The sequence below is a fragment of the Gallinula chloropus genome (genome assembly GCF_964237585.1).
Source record: "Gallinula chloropus genome assembly, chromosome: 9".
Lineage (NCBI taxonomy): Eukaryota > Metazoa > Chordata > Aves > Gruiformes > Rallidae > Gallinula > Gallinula chloropus.
In genome coordinates, this window is record NC_140094.1 from 21,533,195 (window position 1) to 21,550,407 (window position 17,213).

A 17,213-nucleotide genomic window follows, 5' to 3' on the forward strand; every position below is an offset into this window, starting at 1 on the left:
TAATGAAGAATTTATCTGCTGTTAGTAGCACAATAGAGGAGCAGTAACACTTTCCCATAGCTGAGGTAATATTTAATGTATTCCTAAGAAACTAAGTTTCTAAGCCTCCCTTGTGGGACTTTTTTTAATTGCTGGAGAAGAACATTTACTGTCTTGCTTATCTGCATCAGAAAACATTGTTTCTGAAGCCAGGATGGCTAAAGAACTAATTAGTTAATTAATAACAAAAGCTATCACTGAATGATTTGAGTGAGGATGGAAGTGTATGATCCTTGATATCATTTACTGCAACTTAGAAAATGAAATAACAGGAGATTTCCAAATATCTGTTAAATGAGGAATGAAGAGGACAGAGTGCTTACAGAATCCATTACTGGGCTGTCGCTGGGCTTTAATGAAGTTGTGGGTATTAAGAACTTGATCCTGGAAACCCTTTCTCAAGCACACATCTGAAATGGTGGGAACGAGGAGGGGTTTGTACAAACAAGGCTGGTGTTAGTCCGTGTAGCTTTACGGTGCCCCGCGAGTCCTGCGTCCTCGTTACGTGCGACATAAACCAGGGTGCCCTATTTATTTGTACAGGGGAACCACGTCCTGCCATTTCAAAGAACCTGGCAGATCATCACTTGTATGTAACTGCCATTTTAAATGTTCAGCACCAAAGAACAAGCTCTTACTTAGAAATTAGTGATGCTGCATAAATAAATGCTGCAGTTAGGGTTTCAGGCACTGCAAGCAACACCAAAAAATACAATGGGGGAATTTATTTTGACTTAAAAGCTCTGAGAAAATCACCTTATAACTACACATGAGAAATTGCTGGAATGTCAACTTCATTTGCAGTGGCCCCTTATGGCCTGATCACCCTCCCTGGCACGATAAATCACTGGCAAGATCCTTACCTTAACACGTTTGATCTCAGCTCAGCAAGACTTGGTTTTGATGTGAAGAACTCCAGATCTGTTAGGTCAGAGACAAATAGCAGAGCCACTGACCTGCAAAGTGCTAACTCTATATTAGACCCAAGTGAGCAGCCACAAGCTCCTGGAAAGTTTGCCTTCAGTTCTACTTTGCATTACTGAGTATTTTCAAAGGTTACCGTTCGCATGTTTCGCTAAACCACGCCAGTGACATTTCCTTCCATGTCATTCTGCATGTACAGAAGCCACAAGAAGTCAAACAAACAAATAAGCAAGCAGGATGAGAGCATTATTACCTTGGGTAAACTGTTAAAATTACGTACACTTTAGGGTGATGTGAAATAAAACAGTATTTATCAATTATTTTATACACAGCAATGACTGGCTCTGGCATTTTTCTACCTAGACCACGTGTACTAATATAGCAAATACTTCTCTTCCCCAGTGTGCTCATTCAGGTGACTGGAAGTGCCTGTATGTAATGCCTGTCTGTACAGAAATTCAAACTATTACTACACAAAAAGAAAAAAATCCAGTCTGTGACGTTGCTTCAGAGCCTGGACTCTCACAAAGCCCAGCTTTGTGGTCACTCAGTTTTGGGGCCCTGGTTTGAAACTATTCCTTATTGTTCTGGTTAAACAGTCACTTATCTCTATGATAGTAAGCAGGAGCGTTAGTCTACCAGAAAATTGGATGCTCTTAATGGGCTTTGGGGGAGAATAGCTTTGCATCATCAGCATTAAGTTAAATCACATTAAGTACCCACTTACAACATGGGGATTACCACTTATGACATCTTTGGTGAAAGCCTTTAAAACAAATTGTTGTGTTTGTTGGAAAAAGCTGTGAGATAACAATTCCCAGAAGTCTGACTTATAAACCCTTTTTGCTCTTCAAGAAGATGCTGAGGAACCCAGCACCTCCATTCAATGCTGCATTGAAATCAATCTCTCAGGCTGGAAATTCTTTTCAATAAATAAGCCCTGGGAAGTGCTGATATATCTACTTCAGAATATTCTTCTGGAGAGAAGAAACCTTTAGATTACCTTTCCTCAGAGTTCCCTTCTGATTTCTCCTCCAGTTCTCTCTGTTGATAAGCCACTGACTTTACATCTACAGAACTGGAACAGGTCATTTTACTTTTTATTATTTATAAGGCTGATTGGGGGGGAACTGGGCTTAAGCTGTCGAAGTATCCTGCTGTGCTTGGATACCTGACAAATTTACACCCCAAAGTACAGTGTGGTGCTAAGACTAAAATTGGATGTGAAACGTTCTTGCAAGAGCTGATTACAGTCCCAAGCAAATACAGCACTTCGGGGTATAGCAAAATAATGCCAATATTTAATGGAGTTCAACATTTTTATATAAGACTGGCAAGCTATTCTGTATAGAGATGTAGGCCTGCATGAAAAATGAGCTCTTATATTTACCTTTAAATAGAAGCAGACTAATAACTTTGAGTGTGTAAATTAAAAACATGACCCTCACCTTTTGCCAAACATGCAGTATTAAAAACATGGACTAAGGCAAAACTAAAACCTAACTATACAGAGATTTCCTTAAACGAGCAAAGGTGGTTATAAGTCTTGTCAATAAAAAGCCTTCCTTAAAAAGAAATGTTCGTATAAGCAGCCCTGAGATTTTTTTTTCCCTCCCCATTCCTTTAAAATTCGTATTTCTTTTCCCCTTTCTAACCAAATTCCCTTTTTCTCTGTTGGAACCCCTTGTAATGATACCAGAATGTGGGCAAACCTCATTAGTCTCCCTGCTGTTTACAAGACAGGATTTATGCTCAGTGTAGTGAACACAACCACACGTGATCACTAAATGGCTACAATCATCATCAAGACTTTAAGCTGAGAAAAGCTTCACCCAGCCACTGCGAATACTATTGGCATGTAAAGGCATGACAAACCACATTAGTTACAGCAAACACATGTCTTCCAGTGCCCAGCTTTCTGCAAGGAGTTTACCAGTAACTACCCATTTCTGAAGGCTGATTTTGTGCACCCTCTGGCAGTTACCTGGTACAAGGTATGTCGCCAATTCAATCCATTCAGTAATCACTAAATGCTCACAGGACTGAGCTGAAGTCAAATGTTGTTATTCCAGGTTCACTGCTTTTAGTCTCCCTGAAGACCGTTCAGGCACACAGCTGGAAGAGCTGACTACAAAGGCTCCCAGTGGCAGGGAACCACTCTAGGAGAGCAGGTAAAGGCTTCTAACCCGGAAAGAAGTTATCAAGGATTTGTCCTCTTGAGACAGAGAGCAAGAGCATGAACAGCAAGAGCACGAACACACTGGTGTTTCAGCTAGAATCCCAACATTAAAACCAACCATCTTGGCTGATGGGAGGAAGAGCTGTGCTGCACCAGTCACTGGGCACATTCTGCACTAGGCTCCTGCTTGCCATCTAGCAAGGCTTTCCTTCTCTCTCCATGCTGGAGCACTTTACTACAACAAAACCTTTGAAAAGTGAATAGAAACAACACCAGAGACAGCAACCTGGCCTTCCAGCACTGTCACTGTGCTGCACCCATGGAAATACTCCTCCTAACAGAAAAGTACAGGGGGGAGCAACACGGAAAGCCCCAGCTTCATTTGAATTCATTATGTCTTGCCTTCCAGCAAGGAGGGCACTGCCTCCCAGGCAGGCTCAGAGGAACAACAGCAGAGCTGACAACTGATAAAGTGACACGCAGCAAAGAGCACAAAGGGGTCCTTCCATCTGTACTGTGTGTGCAAAGAGAAGCGTGCAGGTGATGCCATGCAGGACTGCAGACAGGCATCCACGTGTAAGCACTGGCTCTGACATCCATCTGCATTTCCATTCCACAGAACAGTACAGTTTTATCTTCTAGTAGCAGGGCTGATTTAGCAAGAGATCCTGCCTCTGACACTGACCTACTGAGTTAGTCATGGTTACACTCCCACAAATTTAAACTCCCATCTGTGAAGGAGCCTTGTCACCAGTTCTACAGTGAGACTGAATCAATTAATGTGTTCTAAAAGCTTTGATGGAAGGAGCAGAATAATAACAGTTGCAGTTGAGTGATGCTAGCTAAAAACGTCCTTAGTGATGTAACAAATGGATTTTAAAATCCCTATCAAAGGGCTGGACCATCAGGTCACCATCCACACAGCTAACCCATTTAGTGTTAGTCTCCTATCACAGTTTCTGACGGAGAAGGGAAAAAGCAGAGCTGGGTTCTCACCTCTCTGGAAAACAGCATCTCACAGACATCACAAAAGAGGCTGTTAAGTAGCTGCGGTAAGGAAAGCCTGATAAGGACAAAAAGAGGAAGACCAACAAAGCATCAGGCACTGATGGAAAAGGGGGTGAAGGCTTAGCCAAATGTCCTGAAAAACACATGTGCCTGTTTCTCAAGGCCATGCAGGACTGCTGCAGCCATACACCACAACTGAAGAAACTGGAGAAAATACAAAAAACCCCCTCGATTTGGAAAGGCAGGTGGTAATTTCTTGGTAGTTTCTAACTACTCAAGAATAAACTTAAACTAAATTGTTCAGCATTAGTGTTACAGAGGAAAAGTTACAGCTGAAAAACCCACATAAACAACTGTAGCAGGCGTATGTTACAGTATGCTGGCAACTTTGGAAAATGCCTGATGGAATCAGGACAGTGCTGCTATGCCTGGATGCACAGAACATTTAAAATAAGCTTCAAATGTTTCAAGGAGCAAAACAAAGTGATTCCTTAAAAAAAATAATAAAATGCATGTATCCAACTGGCAGCTACATAAATGCCTTCTCTAATCAATTTAACAGCATAAAGAAGTATTACAGCCAGTTTAATTTCTATTTTAAGGGCTTTTTACAGTAGCAGAGAGGTGCAATGTCATGGGAACTACTTTAGTGGCTGAGCTGAAAACACTTTACAGGGGTTTTAAACTAACTAGATCACAATTTTCATCTACGTCACAGAGGTAGGAAATAAAAGCACAAGTGCCTATAAACGAGCATAAGGAATCCGAGTGTGAAACTGGGTGATCTGGACTGTATCATAGGAAAAAAGAGGGTGAGAATCATCAGAGGCATATTTCTAGGTATAAGCCACACAGGGAGGACAAGCCAGGCTGCAGAGAGGGGGGAGTAGCTCTGTGTGCAAGGAGTTGCATGGGTATTTCTTGCAAGAGAACTGTAACAGACCCATGGATATACAGGCAGGGTAGGTCAAGCAGGATAACAGCAGGAGTGAAGTACAGACTATATTCTATATAAGAGCAACAGAAGTGATGTCAAAGTGGCAAAAGAACATGAAGGCAACATGCTGCAGAAGTACCTGTGTCAGTTCAGTGAGAGCAGCACTGAGACAGCGTCTAAAGAACAAGCAGCTTTCTGTACCCCAATCCAAACAACGCCTGACACAGCCCTGTCAAGCACTAAAAACTGTGTCTGATCCCCTGAGAAATGGTTACCACGTAAGTAATTTCAGCTTCATTGCAGGAGAGAAACACATGAAGAAGCCCTACTCTCTGGGATACTCAACTTCAAGCAGCAATTTTTTTTAAAAGAGGAAGTAACTTAGAAACTCCCTGCTTGAAGCTAGGAAATTAAAATCCATAGAACCAGCGTGGTGGCTTATGAGTGTGAAAGAGTCAGAGAAGATTTGTGTTCTCAAGGCTAAAGATGGGAAGCACAAGAGAGAAAATAAATGGCATGGCTAAGCAGGAAGATACAAGAGGCACTGCAGGCCAAGAAACACTGCTAGCTTTAAAAGGCTGCAAAACACTAAAGGAAAATTAAAAAATGCCGTGAAATGTTATGATGAGAAATACCAGAAAGGTAACACAAATAAAACAGCCAAGAGAAGCCCAAGGTTAATACGTAACACATACAGGCTGAGGGGGAGTCAGTGGATTCCAAAAACAACCTGGCTATGAAAGGTGTAAAAGCAAGACAGAAGATATTTCCAGAAGTGGCTGCTCATTTTGGGGGGGGAATCTTAGTTTTGCTATACCCACATAGATGATATTTCTGGTGTTACATGTGGCCAAGAGAAGAAAAGCAGGGCCAGTAGTTAGAACACTAGAAGGTGACAGGTAAAATAGTTGTTCTGGGGGCTCATCTATACCACAGCTAGGGCCAGCAATACATCCAAGCTCCTTTATAGGGCATGTCCAAGACAAGGGTGCTTCAGTCCTGTTTGTGCTGCAAAGAGATAAATAAAGTTCCAGGAAGAAATCCCAAATGATAGTGCATCTGCATGCTGCCAGTTTTCAAAAGCTGAGACATCAGGAATTACACAGAAACCACAAGGATATATCAGGGTGGTGAAGACGATGTGTTAAGTGGTGGTTTTCTCACTGGAGCCCAGAACACAATGACAGCACAGACCCAGAAGAATGTTCCAATTGGAGAGATCCTATTTCAGATTAAATGAAGATCTGAGCCAAATTTAAGTCATGCTGACCTAGTCACAGGAGGGCAAAATCAGCTCTTCTATGACAGTCAAATAATACTTCTATTTACCCAAAATAGTAAATAACTCTGCTTTGGAAATAAATCATTTTCACTCCAGAGGGAAGCCTTCACCTCTGCAAACACAAGTGTTTGGCATTTCTGTAGAGAAAGGCACTTTCTGACAGTGTCTGAGTCAAAATGAGAGATTTTGGGTAATCATTGTGAGATGACCGTGGCAAGAGGATAGTGTCTCCCTGGCATCCTCCTCCCACCCAAGTGCTGCAAAGAGGCCACAGCCCATTTCTCTGTGCCACACTTCCCAGGGCTCTGTGACTTTCCAAATGTATCTGTGTAACCCACTTGTTTTCAATCAGGGCATAGGGAAATTCACGTGGAAATTAGCAAGGTATATCCTTTGTGTAACCACACCCCCTGCTGTAGGCCTCTCCCCACAGCTGTCCCACCAGCAGCCCCTTGGATTCTGAGTTCTCCAAAGATGTCATTGCCTACGAATCCCTGACAGAGCAGTGCCTACATCCTCAGTGTGGCCAGTACGGTCCTGGTGTTTGAACCTCCAGCTGAGGTCAGCTGAGACTGAGCCGACCTTGAACATTCACACTCGGGTCACAGAACCTGATGTAGATGGATCTCTGTTCTGAAGCATTTCCCCACTTCAGTCCTACGAAGTCAGAAGGCACAAACCCGTTTCACTGGGCTGTCTGGGGCAGGACCTGACTGTAAGTGAACCAGAATGAAGGCCTTTTCTCCTTCTGTCAGTTGGAGGCTATTTCAGCATCGCTGTTGCAGCAAGGCTTTGATGTGGCTTCACTATCCTACATTCAGTAACGAACTGCTCCTCTATCTGCAGGCTGGTTACCCTGCAGAACTTAGAATCCCTGTCACAAGGCAGATTGCTATGCAAAGGAACACAACGTGCTGGTGAGCAGAAATAGGTTTTTAGACAAGCCCTGAAGGATGGACCTTGTGTTCTGGAGGGAAGTCAGCCCGAGCAGGAATTCCTCCAGCCGCCGGACCAGCGCGGATCAGGTCCTTAGGCAGCAATCGTTTTTTAGACTTCATCTTTCTCTGTGTAACCCTTAGTTGTAAAGCTTCACATAGCTATTCACACCCTTATTTGTGCTCGAGTGGAGCTCCTCACTTCCCTGAGGATTCCTCACTAACGGACTGCACAAAGCTTTACACACCCAAGCTTATATTGTATTTGCACAGCTTCCTCCTTAGGCTGTCTCTGTGTAAATGCAGTCTTTGTCTTTCATGTCTTTCAGCTGAACTAAAGTTGATGTTACTTGTTTCAGAGAGTTCTCATTAAAAAAAAAAAGAGAATCAAACAAGCTGTGTTTTCTAGAAGTGAATTAAAGAATTTAAAAAAAAAATAACAAAACCTTACAGTAAAGTCTTAGGAATGATAGCTGCAGAGCTGTGACTGAAGAAATGTGACTTTATTTAGGATCTGGCTTAGAATTTATGATATGGACCACTGAACTCATCTTTTGTCATTTATCTCTCTAAACCTGGAAGATTTCTTGGAAGATAGTTAGTCAAATGAGGAGCTGAGATGAATCAGTGGATATAATTTATTTAGACTTTAAAAACGCTTTTGATGATAAAGTCCTTAGCAAGAGGCTATTAAGGAAAGTTAGTAACCATATGGTGAAAGATAAAGTCCTGCCATGGATTAAAAAGTGGTTGGGAGATAAGATAAAAAGACTGGAAATAAATGGGTAATTCTCCCTGGGAAGAGGTTAATAGCAAGGTGCCCCTTCATTACCGTGACTCGCAATCGATATCTTGGTTCACCTGCTTTTGCAGATCATTAATAGTAAGGTACATATCTTGCAGATAAAAATATCCAGATTAATTAGAGTAACGAAGAAAATATCACTAGGGTGAAGTTGAAAGGCATTTGGGCAACTGCAGGGTAGATGGAGTTTGACAAAGGTGGCAAATGCAAAGCCAAGCCGGTGGGAAGGGAGGGCTCAAGTTACTTCTAGATGCGGGTACGGCCCCAGCCCTTGGGGTGGGTATGGAGAGCTTGCTGGAGGCAGCCGCTCCTGTGCGGGAAGCGCAGGGACCGGCGCTGCCCGGGTGCTCCCAGGAGCCAGGCTGTTCCGGGCAGCGAGGAACTCCGAACCCGCAGAGCACACTAGGCTCTGGGAACAGCTCTGCACCGACAGGCAGACGGTCAGGCTGAGCACAGAGCATCAAGGATTTTTGTACTGTTGGGATTTTTTAATCAGAAAATGTGGATAAATCAAGACAGAATTCTGAATATGGAAATGTACCAGGACTGGTAAATGCCTGTGGGAAGTACTTCTGAAGGACAGAATGGAATGGAAAATTAAAGAGGTTTTTGTTTTGGGGTATTTTTTTTGGTCAGAATGAAAGTGTGTGTTCAAGACACATTATCCCAGCTCAACAGTCTGATAGGGCCAATGCCTAGACTCCCTGCTCTGTCCAACACCATGAGTATTCTTGGAGCAAAGACCCAAATCCTACTTTTCCTACATAAGTGTTCTGCCCACTGGCAGCTGATATCAAGTATCTCTCAGGCCTCATAAACAATTACAACCGAATTACCCAACAGGAGAGGATGTGAGACTCCTTCCAAGGATTGCTAAATGCAGATAGCATCCAAAATTGGGACCTATCCACCATCAGAAAGCAGGCATCCATATTTAGGTTTCTGCTCTGCTTGCTCAGAGCAGGGGTATGAATTTGGCTGTTCTACAAACTGGGTAAGTGCTCTGATTATTGCTTACCTCCTGGTTTTGCTGTGCAAATAAATATATGCATCTTTTGCACTGGAATACTTGAAAGCATAAACCATTTTGCAAAGATGTGAGAAAAGCACTAATTGCATGGCTCTTGTCATCTGACCTTGTACACTGGACACAAAGGAAATTCCCCTCTAGCCAGCAATATAGTCTTGCACAGCTTGATGCATTACACCAGCTTGCAGTTTCCCTAAAGATTCACTCTTTCCTTAAAAATTCAACCCAGTGAAGGGTCACTGCTACAACAGTTACCTGCTCAGAAATACAGTGGCTATCTGCAGTGGTAATCTAGCTGTTGCCAGTTTCAGCCTGGTAGTTTCTGTATTTCCAATGCTCTTGAATAAACAGTTACAGCAGCTGTGTTGGAGTAAGCAGAGGCAGGGGACTGGGCATGCAGAGGTCTGCAATTGTTTCTTGATCACTCATGCAAAACCTGGGTAAATTGGTTTGTGCAGAAGAGCTTAAAGATTTGAGAGAAAAGAAGGAATTCTATATTCGGGCTGTTGATGGGAAGTAAGTGCATAAATAGTTTGCAATTGCTGTATGGGTGGATGGACTGTAATACTAACCACAAAGCATGAACATACACCAAGAGAATTTGAGCTGTAAACAACAGTAAGTCTAAATACACTATATTCCATAAAACTTCATATACAGTGACACAGAGGGACATACCTAGTGTCAGCATCCAATGCAGAACTGTGCCATAAAGGGGGAAACTACCTCAGTGCAAACATCACTTTTGTGATGGAGCTCCCATGGACAGAGCTCCCTGAGCTGACCCAAAAGGCAGGCTGGTTCCTCCAAGCATCAGCCACCGAATCTGACTTCAAAAGGCATTTAAGTAGTGAGCTCATTCAGGGAAAGACAGGTGGGAAGCAGTAGCAGGTATCCATCACTTAACTGAGTTTTGCCAAAGCTTGTCTTCAGCTCAAAAAAATGACAAAGATTCTGCATAGTATCATAAATGAAGCAGATTTTTCTGCATCCTATCTTAACATCAGTCTAGAATTTTACCTGGAAAACACATGCTGGAAATTCTGGTGGAAAGAATTTCTGTCAGTGTTCTGCAGCATTCATCTCTGGAAACCAGCAAGGAAGCACAACTGGACTGAAAATCCTGAAACTTGGTAATGAACTAACGCTTATCATACCAGAACTGGAAATGTATGTGTTAGTTCTTGTGGACCCAGCAGCAGTTTGCCTGCACTTAATGCAAACTGCTGTACAGAGTTTTCTGTTGCAGTGCTGGGTAGTTTACCTGGGCTGTGCTTAGAAACTGACCTGGATTCAGGCTCTGGTCCAGGTGTAGAGGGAAACCTTCATACACAGGACAAAAAATTACAGTTGTTGGCCAATTCACAAATGATTACACCAAAACCATTTCTGTACCTCTTCACTGCCACAGTGCTGCAACATCAGCCCTTCAGAGCATCTCTATAAAAAGCTCTCAAAACCACAATTCTTCAACATTTCCATATGTTAAAGTTCTTCAACTCTTTCTCAGACCTTAATCAGGTGTCCAGCAAGAAACAAAACGTGAAACATCCAGCTGGATTAGTGTCCCCAAGACGAAGCAAACAGAACGTTTGTTCACTCAGCTACATGATGTAGTGACAGAGGCAGGACAGGACAGGACAGAACCCTGGGGTCTGCATTTGATTTCCAGCTGTCTTTTAGAGTCAACGTGACTTACTCAGATCACTATGAAAATACTCATAAAGCAGATTTGATTATGCCATAAGAAAGGAAGGACAGCCACATCCTGCAGAAACACCTTTGGCCCCTCAAAGAGAGAGAGACAGCAGGGAAACACCTCTGGCCCCTCAAAGAGAGAGAGACAGCAGGAGGAAAATGTTGCAAAGGGCTCAATCCACTGAACGGTCAGACATTTGGGAGATGCTCAAGTCTCAGGAAGGAGAACAGAGTTTCAGAAGATCATGAAAAGGGAGGCATCAATGTAACACTGAGAACCCACTGATCACCCCCAGAAGCGATGGTGTTCTCAGCACCATCTGCTGAGGGGTGTGCCTCCTGCACAGAACATGCTAATAGCTCGTCCTCACCAGACACCATGCTACCACTTGTCTCACACATCTGATGTCTGGAGCAGCCCATCCCAGCAGAGCTCCTGGCAGAACACTGACCTTTGCACAAGTGTGACTTGTTGCCAGGGAGAAGGCTGGATGCCCTTCCTACCTATGTGCTCCCTTACCTACTGCACACAGCAATGCCCAAGCCTGAGGAGGGCTTGCTGTGCCACAGGGCTGTGGAGTAACCTAATTCCATGCAATACTGGAAGGTCCCCTGTTCTGCAGACACAATCCCTCCCCAAATCCTAACGTTAAGAAGCAGAGAATTAGAGAGTCATCATGATGAATAGAGAGGTAATTTCGCAGCTTTAGTACTTGGAGCCACAGAGGAAAACTTAACCCTTGGTGCCTGAACGCTCATCTTCATGTCTGGTTCACATCCTATTCAGCAGTTCTTAGGGAATACACCTAAACCACCTTATTTTCCACAGAGACCATGCCAAGGCATTAAAAAACAGGGGGAAATGTGTCTAATGGCTGTTTTTTTAAAGCAGCACAGGCTTCTTCAATGCTCTTCTCCCAGTGCTGAAGTCACAATAGGCACTGCTGCACACCTTACATAAAAACACATCATTGTCACCACTACAGATGTTTTCTGACCATGTCAACGCCCCACTGCTGCTGGGTGCCAAGGTGCACACATCAGAAGGACTTCACACACAGCTTTCTGCTGGCTGCAGTAAACCTGCCAGAGGAACATTTCACAAGTTTCAATAATTCTGCTAAATAAGGGAATACACAAAAATCCCAGGGGCAGGATTTGGTTTATCTGTGTTCCAGAAAGGAGCTTCCACAGTAATTCCAAGGACAACCTAAAGCTTTACAGATTAATGGATAATAAATTTACTCTTTATTGCAAGTCTTTAACAAATCTTGTTTAGGGATTCCTGGAATGTTAACATGTTCTAGCCTACCAAAACTGCTTATTTCCCAATTCTAGAGTTCCAGAAATGGGATTTAATTGGCAAAACATATTTTTAAATTACTTCACTTAGCTTAAATGTTCACAGGTACCTCTAGTTTTCATAAAGCATTAGGTCCCAAATGGTTAAGATTTTACATTCAGAGACAGCTGTAATAAAGAGTTCTGTATCCTGGTTGTGCATTTAAAATTCTCAGCTAACAAGCAGGAGAGAGTCTGCTAGGAATGCTTACAGATGTCTGATTTTACAAGGTTTGGGGTCGTTGAGGGTTTTTTTTGCTAAAGTGCTTTAGTCTAATGTTATTTATTGTTTATGGAAGTTGTTTGTCATTTAAGACATGAAGTGACCACTCCTCCAAAAGAAAGAATCAAGTTACAATCCATTATTTCATTTTTGATTGTTTTTCTTTGTAATAGGTGGGAAAGTGGATCCTGGATAAAAGTCCTGAGCAAGACAAGACTCCAAGCTGAAGACTCCAATTATCTATAAATCACTTGTATTTCCTGCAGAGAAAGAGAAAAAGGAGGGAAAAGCAAGACAGCAGAAAAACAGAGACAGAGGATATATGGCCAAATGAAATATCCAATACCTGCCCTAAAGCAAGTTTCTCTCAAAAGCAACCAGGAGTTACCTGACATCTCAAGACCAAGCTTAAAAGAAATAGGTTGCCATTGTTTTTGGCTTAATAATGAAATAAATTAACCTTCTTTGCCTTGTTCCGTTGGTACAAAATGTGTAACATCTTACATATTTCTGAGATGATGGCACTATATATCTGATTTATTCAGCTTGTGTTCTCACAGACGGGAAGATATCACTGCCCAGGACTTTTACAAATGTATTTAGAACCAATTCTGTAGTTTTAGAACAGAGAAATGTGAGTGCACTTACTCTGCAAACTGACTGTGATGCTACTCTCAAGTGCTCTCCACCCAACACCCCGAAACACACTTTACACTGAAACCAGCAATAAGTAAAATCCATGCCAAGTGCTATTTGCACTGTATGACTGCTGCAAAGTGTAGCACCACACAAATCCCATCATTACATTCCATATTTCTTTAAACCATTTTCAAATAAGGTATATGCAAGGAACCACAGGCATCTTTTAATTTGCATATTGCAGTTTGCATTAAAATGTAAAGAAATCTACAATAGTGGAGTGTGCTCTGAAACATTCCCCCAGAACATGGAATTGCTGTAACAAATTAGAGGACAAATTAGTCTTGGCACCCCCTTAAAAAAAGAGAAAAGATGAAAAGCTTTTAAAATGATGATATGGAGGAAAAAATTACACTACATCAGCCAAAATTAGTTCCCTATCAGCTTTAAAGCTCCTGAAGTTGTATTTCCAGTAGATAAAAACGTTATCACCTTTTCCCAGTGCTGATGTGCTTATTTTCCTATTAAGTTACTCGGTAATTAGAGACAAAGTCTGACACATTGTAACCTGCTTATACAATACATCTGAAACTTCTCCAACAGAGGTGAAAACATTCTTTAACTAAAGATGCAAAGATTCAAAATATATAAACGAATTTAAAACCTCAAATTGCATTAACAAGCAAATAACTGTTCTTAAAGCCCATTTCAATAGACAAAACCAATTTAGTTCTATAATACACCACAGAAAACCAGCAGATTTTGTTTTACATTGACCCAATGGGTTTGTTCTTAACCCTCTCTTTATTAAAACTAGCTTTAAAGTTTAGTAGGAAAAAACATGCCCTCCTGAATGTCCAAGAGTATATCCAAGTATCACGGAAGTTAGCAGAGACCTGCTCCAAGTGCTGTAACAACCTGGTACTATTAAGAGTCCTCCAGGAATTGTAAAAGGATCCCTTGGGCACACAGGGTAATCCACAAAAGAAAACATTTTTATTTTCTGATAGAGATACACAGGTACATATAGTAACTTCCTCTGAAGCACCTCAAAAGCAGCTGAAATGTGTTCAAGAACTACTGATTTTGCACTGAAAATAAACCACCAACAGCTCTGTAGAAAACACTTAGGCTTAAAGAGGAGTGAAGTGGCAAAGCCAGTCCCAACAGATCTATTTGGTTTCTCTACTGTCCTATGTTTTTCCAGACGATTACAGATTCAAGGCAGTCTTAGCTTTTTATACCTCCACTCAAGTTGGTCAGGGTAGAACGAAACAGAATTAAGCAAAACCCCCGTTTGGAGGGAAAACCAGGAGTTTCCCTACCAGAACAAACGAACACAACTTACCTTGGTGTATTTGATTTCAAGGTTGAGAGCGGGAGAAGGCAGCAGATGCAGAGATGCCATCAGAGCTGCAGGATCTGCCTTCACCTCCCCGGGCATCTCAATTTTACTGGAAGTCATAGTCTCGGGGGGGCAGGTTTATAGCACCACCGAGCCCCCCGCTCTGACCTGGTGTGGTGGTGTGTTTTGGGTTGGTTCCCCCCTCCCCCCCCCCTCCAAAGACCAGCGCTGAGGATGTTGCTCTCGTCCTCTGTATATAGGCAGGTGTCAAGCCGGGTCTCTTCTTATTGGACATGGGGGCAGAGGCAGGGGGGCAGGTCCGTCCTACCTAGGGCGATAGCGGCGCAGCCCCGCTCGCTCGCGCAGCGCAGCCGCGGCGCCCCCCGCCCCCCCCCCCCCCGGCGCCGGGGATTCCCCTGCCAGCCCGCGGGGGGACGGAGCCGCGGGTCGCTGCCCGCCGCCCGAGGAACGGGGCTGGGGAACCCGGCCAGCGCCGCCGGGGAAACGGGGGTCACCAGAACTGCCGTTTTCCCCCTCGTCTCCCCCGGGCCGGGCGGGGCCGGTGGGGAGGCGCCGCGGCCGGGAGAGCCCAGCCCCGGCCCCGGCCCCGCGCCGCCCCGCCCGGGGCATCCCGTAGGGATCCCCGTCCAGTCACCGCCCGGAGAGCCGCGGCCGCGGCGGGGAGCAGCGCCGGGCGGGGGGGGGTGGGTCAGGCTGGGCCGCACTCGGAAAGCCCTGACTAGGGGGTGTGGGGGCCCGCGACCGCGGCCCGCCGGTGTCATCGCCTCACAGCCCGGCTCGGGGCTGCCGGACTCCCTTCGGGCGCGGAGCCGCCGCGCAGCCGGCGCTGAGGGGAGAGGGGGAGGGGGGGGGCGGCCGGGCGGCCCCTCACGGGTCCCAGGCTGAGGCACAGCGCGCGCGGGGTGGGCAGAGCGCGGCCTGCGGGGCAGCGCGGCCGCCCGTCCCTGCTCCGCGGCCGCCGCCCGCTACTTGCCCTGCACCACCCGCGGCCCCGGCCGGGGGCTCCGCGCAGCACCTGGCGGCCGCGCCGCCGCCCTGCCCGCGGCCGCCACCGGGCGGGCGCTGCCCCGGCCCGCCTGGCTGTTACTGTCGCGGCCTCTGACACCAGAGCGGCCGCGCGTCCCGGGCGGCGGTGGCGGCTGCGCGGCAAACACCCCCGCACGTGCGTCCCTACCTGCCGCGCCGGCGGCGCCATCCCCGTCCGCCTGCTGCCCCCTGCCGGCCGCGCGCCCGCCGCCGCCGCCCGCCGCTACGGCAGGGGGCCCCCGCAGCCCGCCCGCGCCTCGCGCCTCGCCGGGGGGGGGGGGTGGGGGTGACCGCCGCGCGCCACGCACCTGGCTCCGACGTGCCGCGGCGTCCCGTCACGCGCCGGCTGGGCAGCGCGGGCCCGTCCTCCCGCGGCGGCAGCCCGGGCTCAGCCCCCGCCCGTCTCCGCCAGCCCGGCCGGGCCGCGCGCGCCCCGTCAGCTGCTCCCCTCGGGCCTGCGCCGCCGCAGGGCCGCGAGCGCGCGTCCCCTCGGTGCGCGGCGCCGTGTCCGCAGAGCCGCCGTACCCCGGCCCTCGCTCCCCCCGCAGGTGCCCCGCGGACTCCCTCGCCCGCCGGCTGCGGGCCGTGCAGACCTGCTCGTCCTCCCTCCTCTACAACTGTGTCCCCCGTCCCGTGTCGGGGCCCTGTCCCTGCGGCCCCTCTGCCGCTGCTGATGGAGCCGGGGCGGGCGGCTTGCAGGGCAGCCCAGGTGCGTGGGGCTCAGGCAGCAAGGGCACCAGGTGCAGCCCTTTCCAAATTCCCCTCAGGAAAGTGCCAGCAGCTGTGGCTTTCTCGAGGGGCAGCACAGTTTCCTCAAGGAGCAGGCACCTGTTGGCAGACGGCATTTAGGGGTCCCTCCCAGCGGAAGGCCGCTCGGTGCAGGAGGCTGGCATTGCCGTGCAGTGGCTCACCGCGAGGTCAGCGGCCATCAGCTGTCTCGAACTCACCTGGTGTGCAGCGAGCAGCGTGAGGTGGACATCTGTCCCAGCTGGCTGGATGGCTGCAGATGGTTTGAACGTGCATCCTGACCGAGCTGTTGGACATCAGAAATTCATGGTCAAAGCTCTACACTCACTCTCTCTGGTCAAAACTTCTAGGCAGAAGCCCTGACCATTTTTGTTACTTTAGCAAAATCATTCAATGAAGTTCTGCTTACTGATGTGAACACTCCCAACATTTCTGAACTGATCAGATGTCCTGTTTTGAAGTTACCACGTTGCAGACAGATAAACAAAGGACACCAAAGCATACAGCTGTCTGAAGCTGGCAAAACAGAGCAGCAAGAAATATACCACGTGACCTTTTTATTGACCCAGCCAAGAATAAACAATGGGATCTAGCCATGTTTTGATTTGTTACATTAGCCCTTTGTTGATTCCATAGATATTCCTTGCTCCCTGTTTTACAAGTTTGCAAACAACTGGAAAGCCTGTCCCAGCACTGAGTGTTTGTATGGGAGCGCAGGACAAAGGTTGCTCCCGCACAGACAGGCAGCCAAGACAGAGAGTGCCATTTAAGTCATTTCAGGGTTAACACATCTAATTCTGTAAATTTCCAGCTCAATAATGAAGGAGGAGGCTGCAGATTTTGCTCGCTCTCATTTTTCATCTCCTCCCCCTCCCCGCCAGAGGAAATAGCTCCATAATACTGAGCTGTAATGTGACATGCAGAGCTGTCAAACTGTGACACTTGGGATGAGTGAAACTTTTAAACATCAGAAAGTCAATTTTTAATGGCACACTGGCAGCACAGACCTAACACTTCATCACAAGGATGACACC

At 46.2% G+C, this 17,213-nt stretch overlaps 1 protein-coding gene across 2 annotated transcripts in view; it reads right to left on the reverse strand.

Annotated features, from left to right (window-relative positions):
- ALDH1A2 (aldehyde dehydrogenase 1 family member A2) overlaps positions 1-14,520 on the reverse strand; it is a gene marked incomplete at its 5' end in the record, with an annotated part of 51,064 nt that extends 36,544 nt beyond the window's left edge. Inside the window, one exon of one of the 2 annotated variants that reach the window (XM_084268132.1) lies at positions 14,389-14,520. In XM_084268132.1, coding sequence (XP_084124258.1) covers positions 14,389-14,505 — 117 coding nt within the window. The remainder of the gene's footprint in view (positions 1-14,388) is intronic. The other variant, XM_084268133.1, reaches the window with a different exon arrangement.
- Between the last annotated feature and the right edge of the window lie 2,693 nt (positions 14,521-17,213).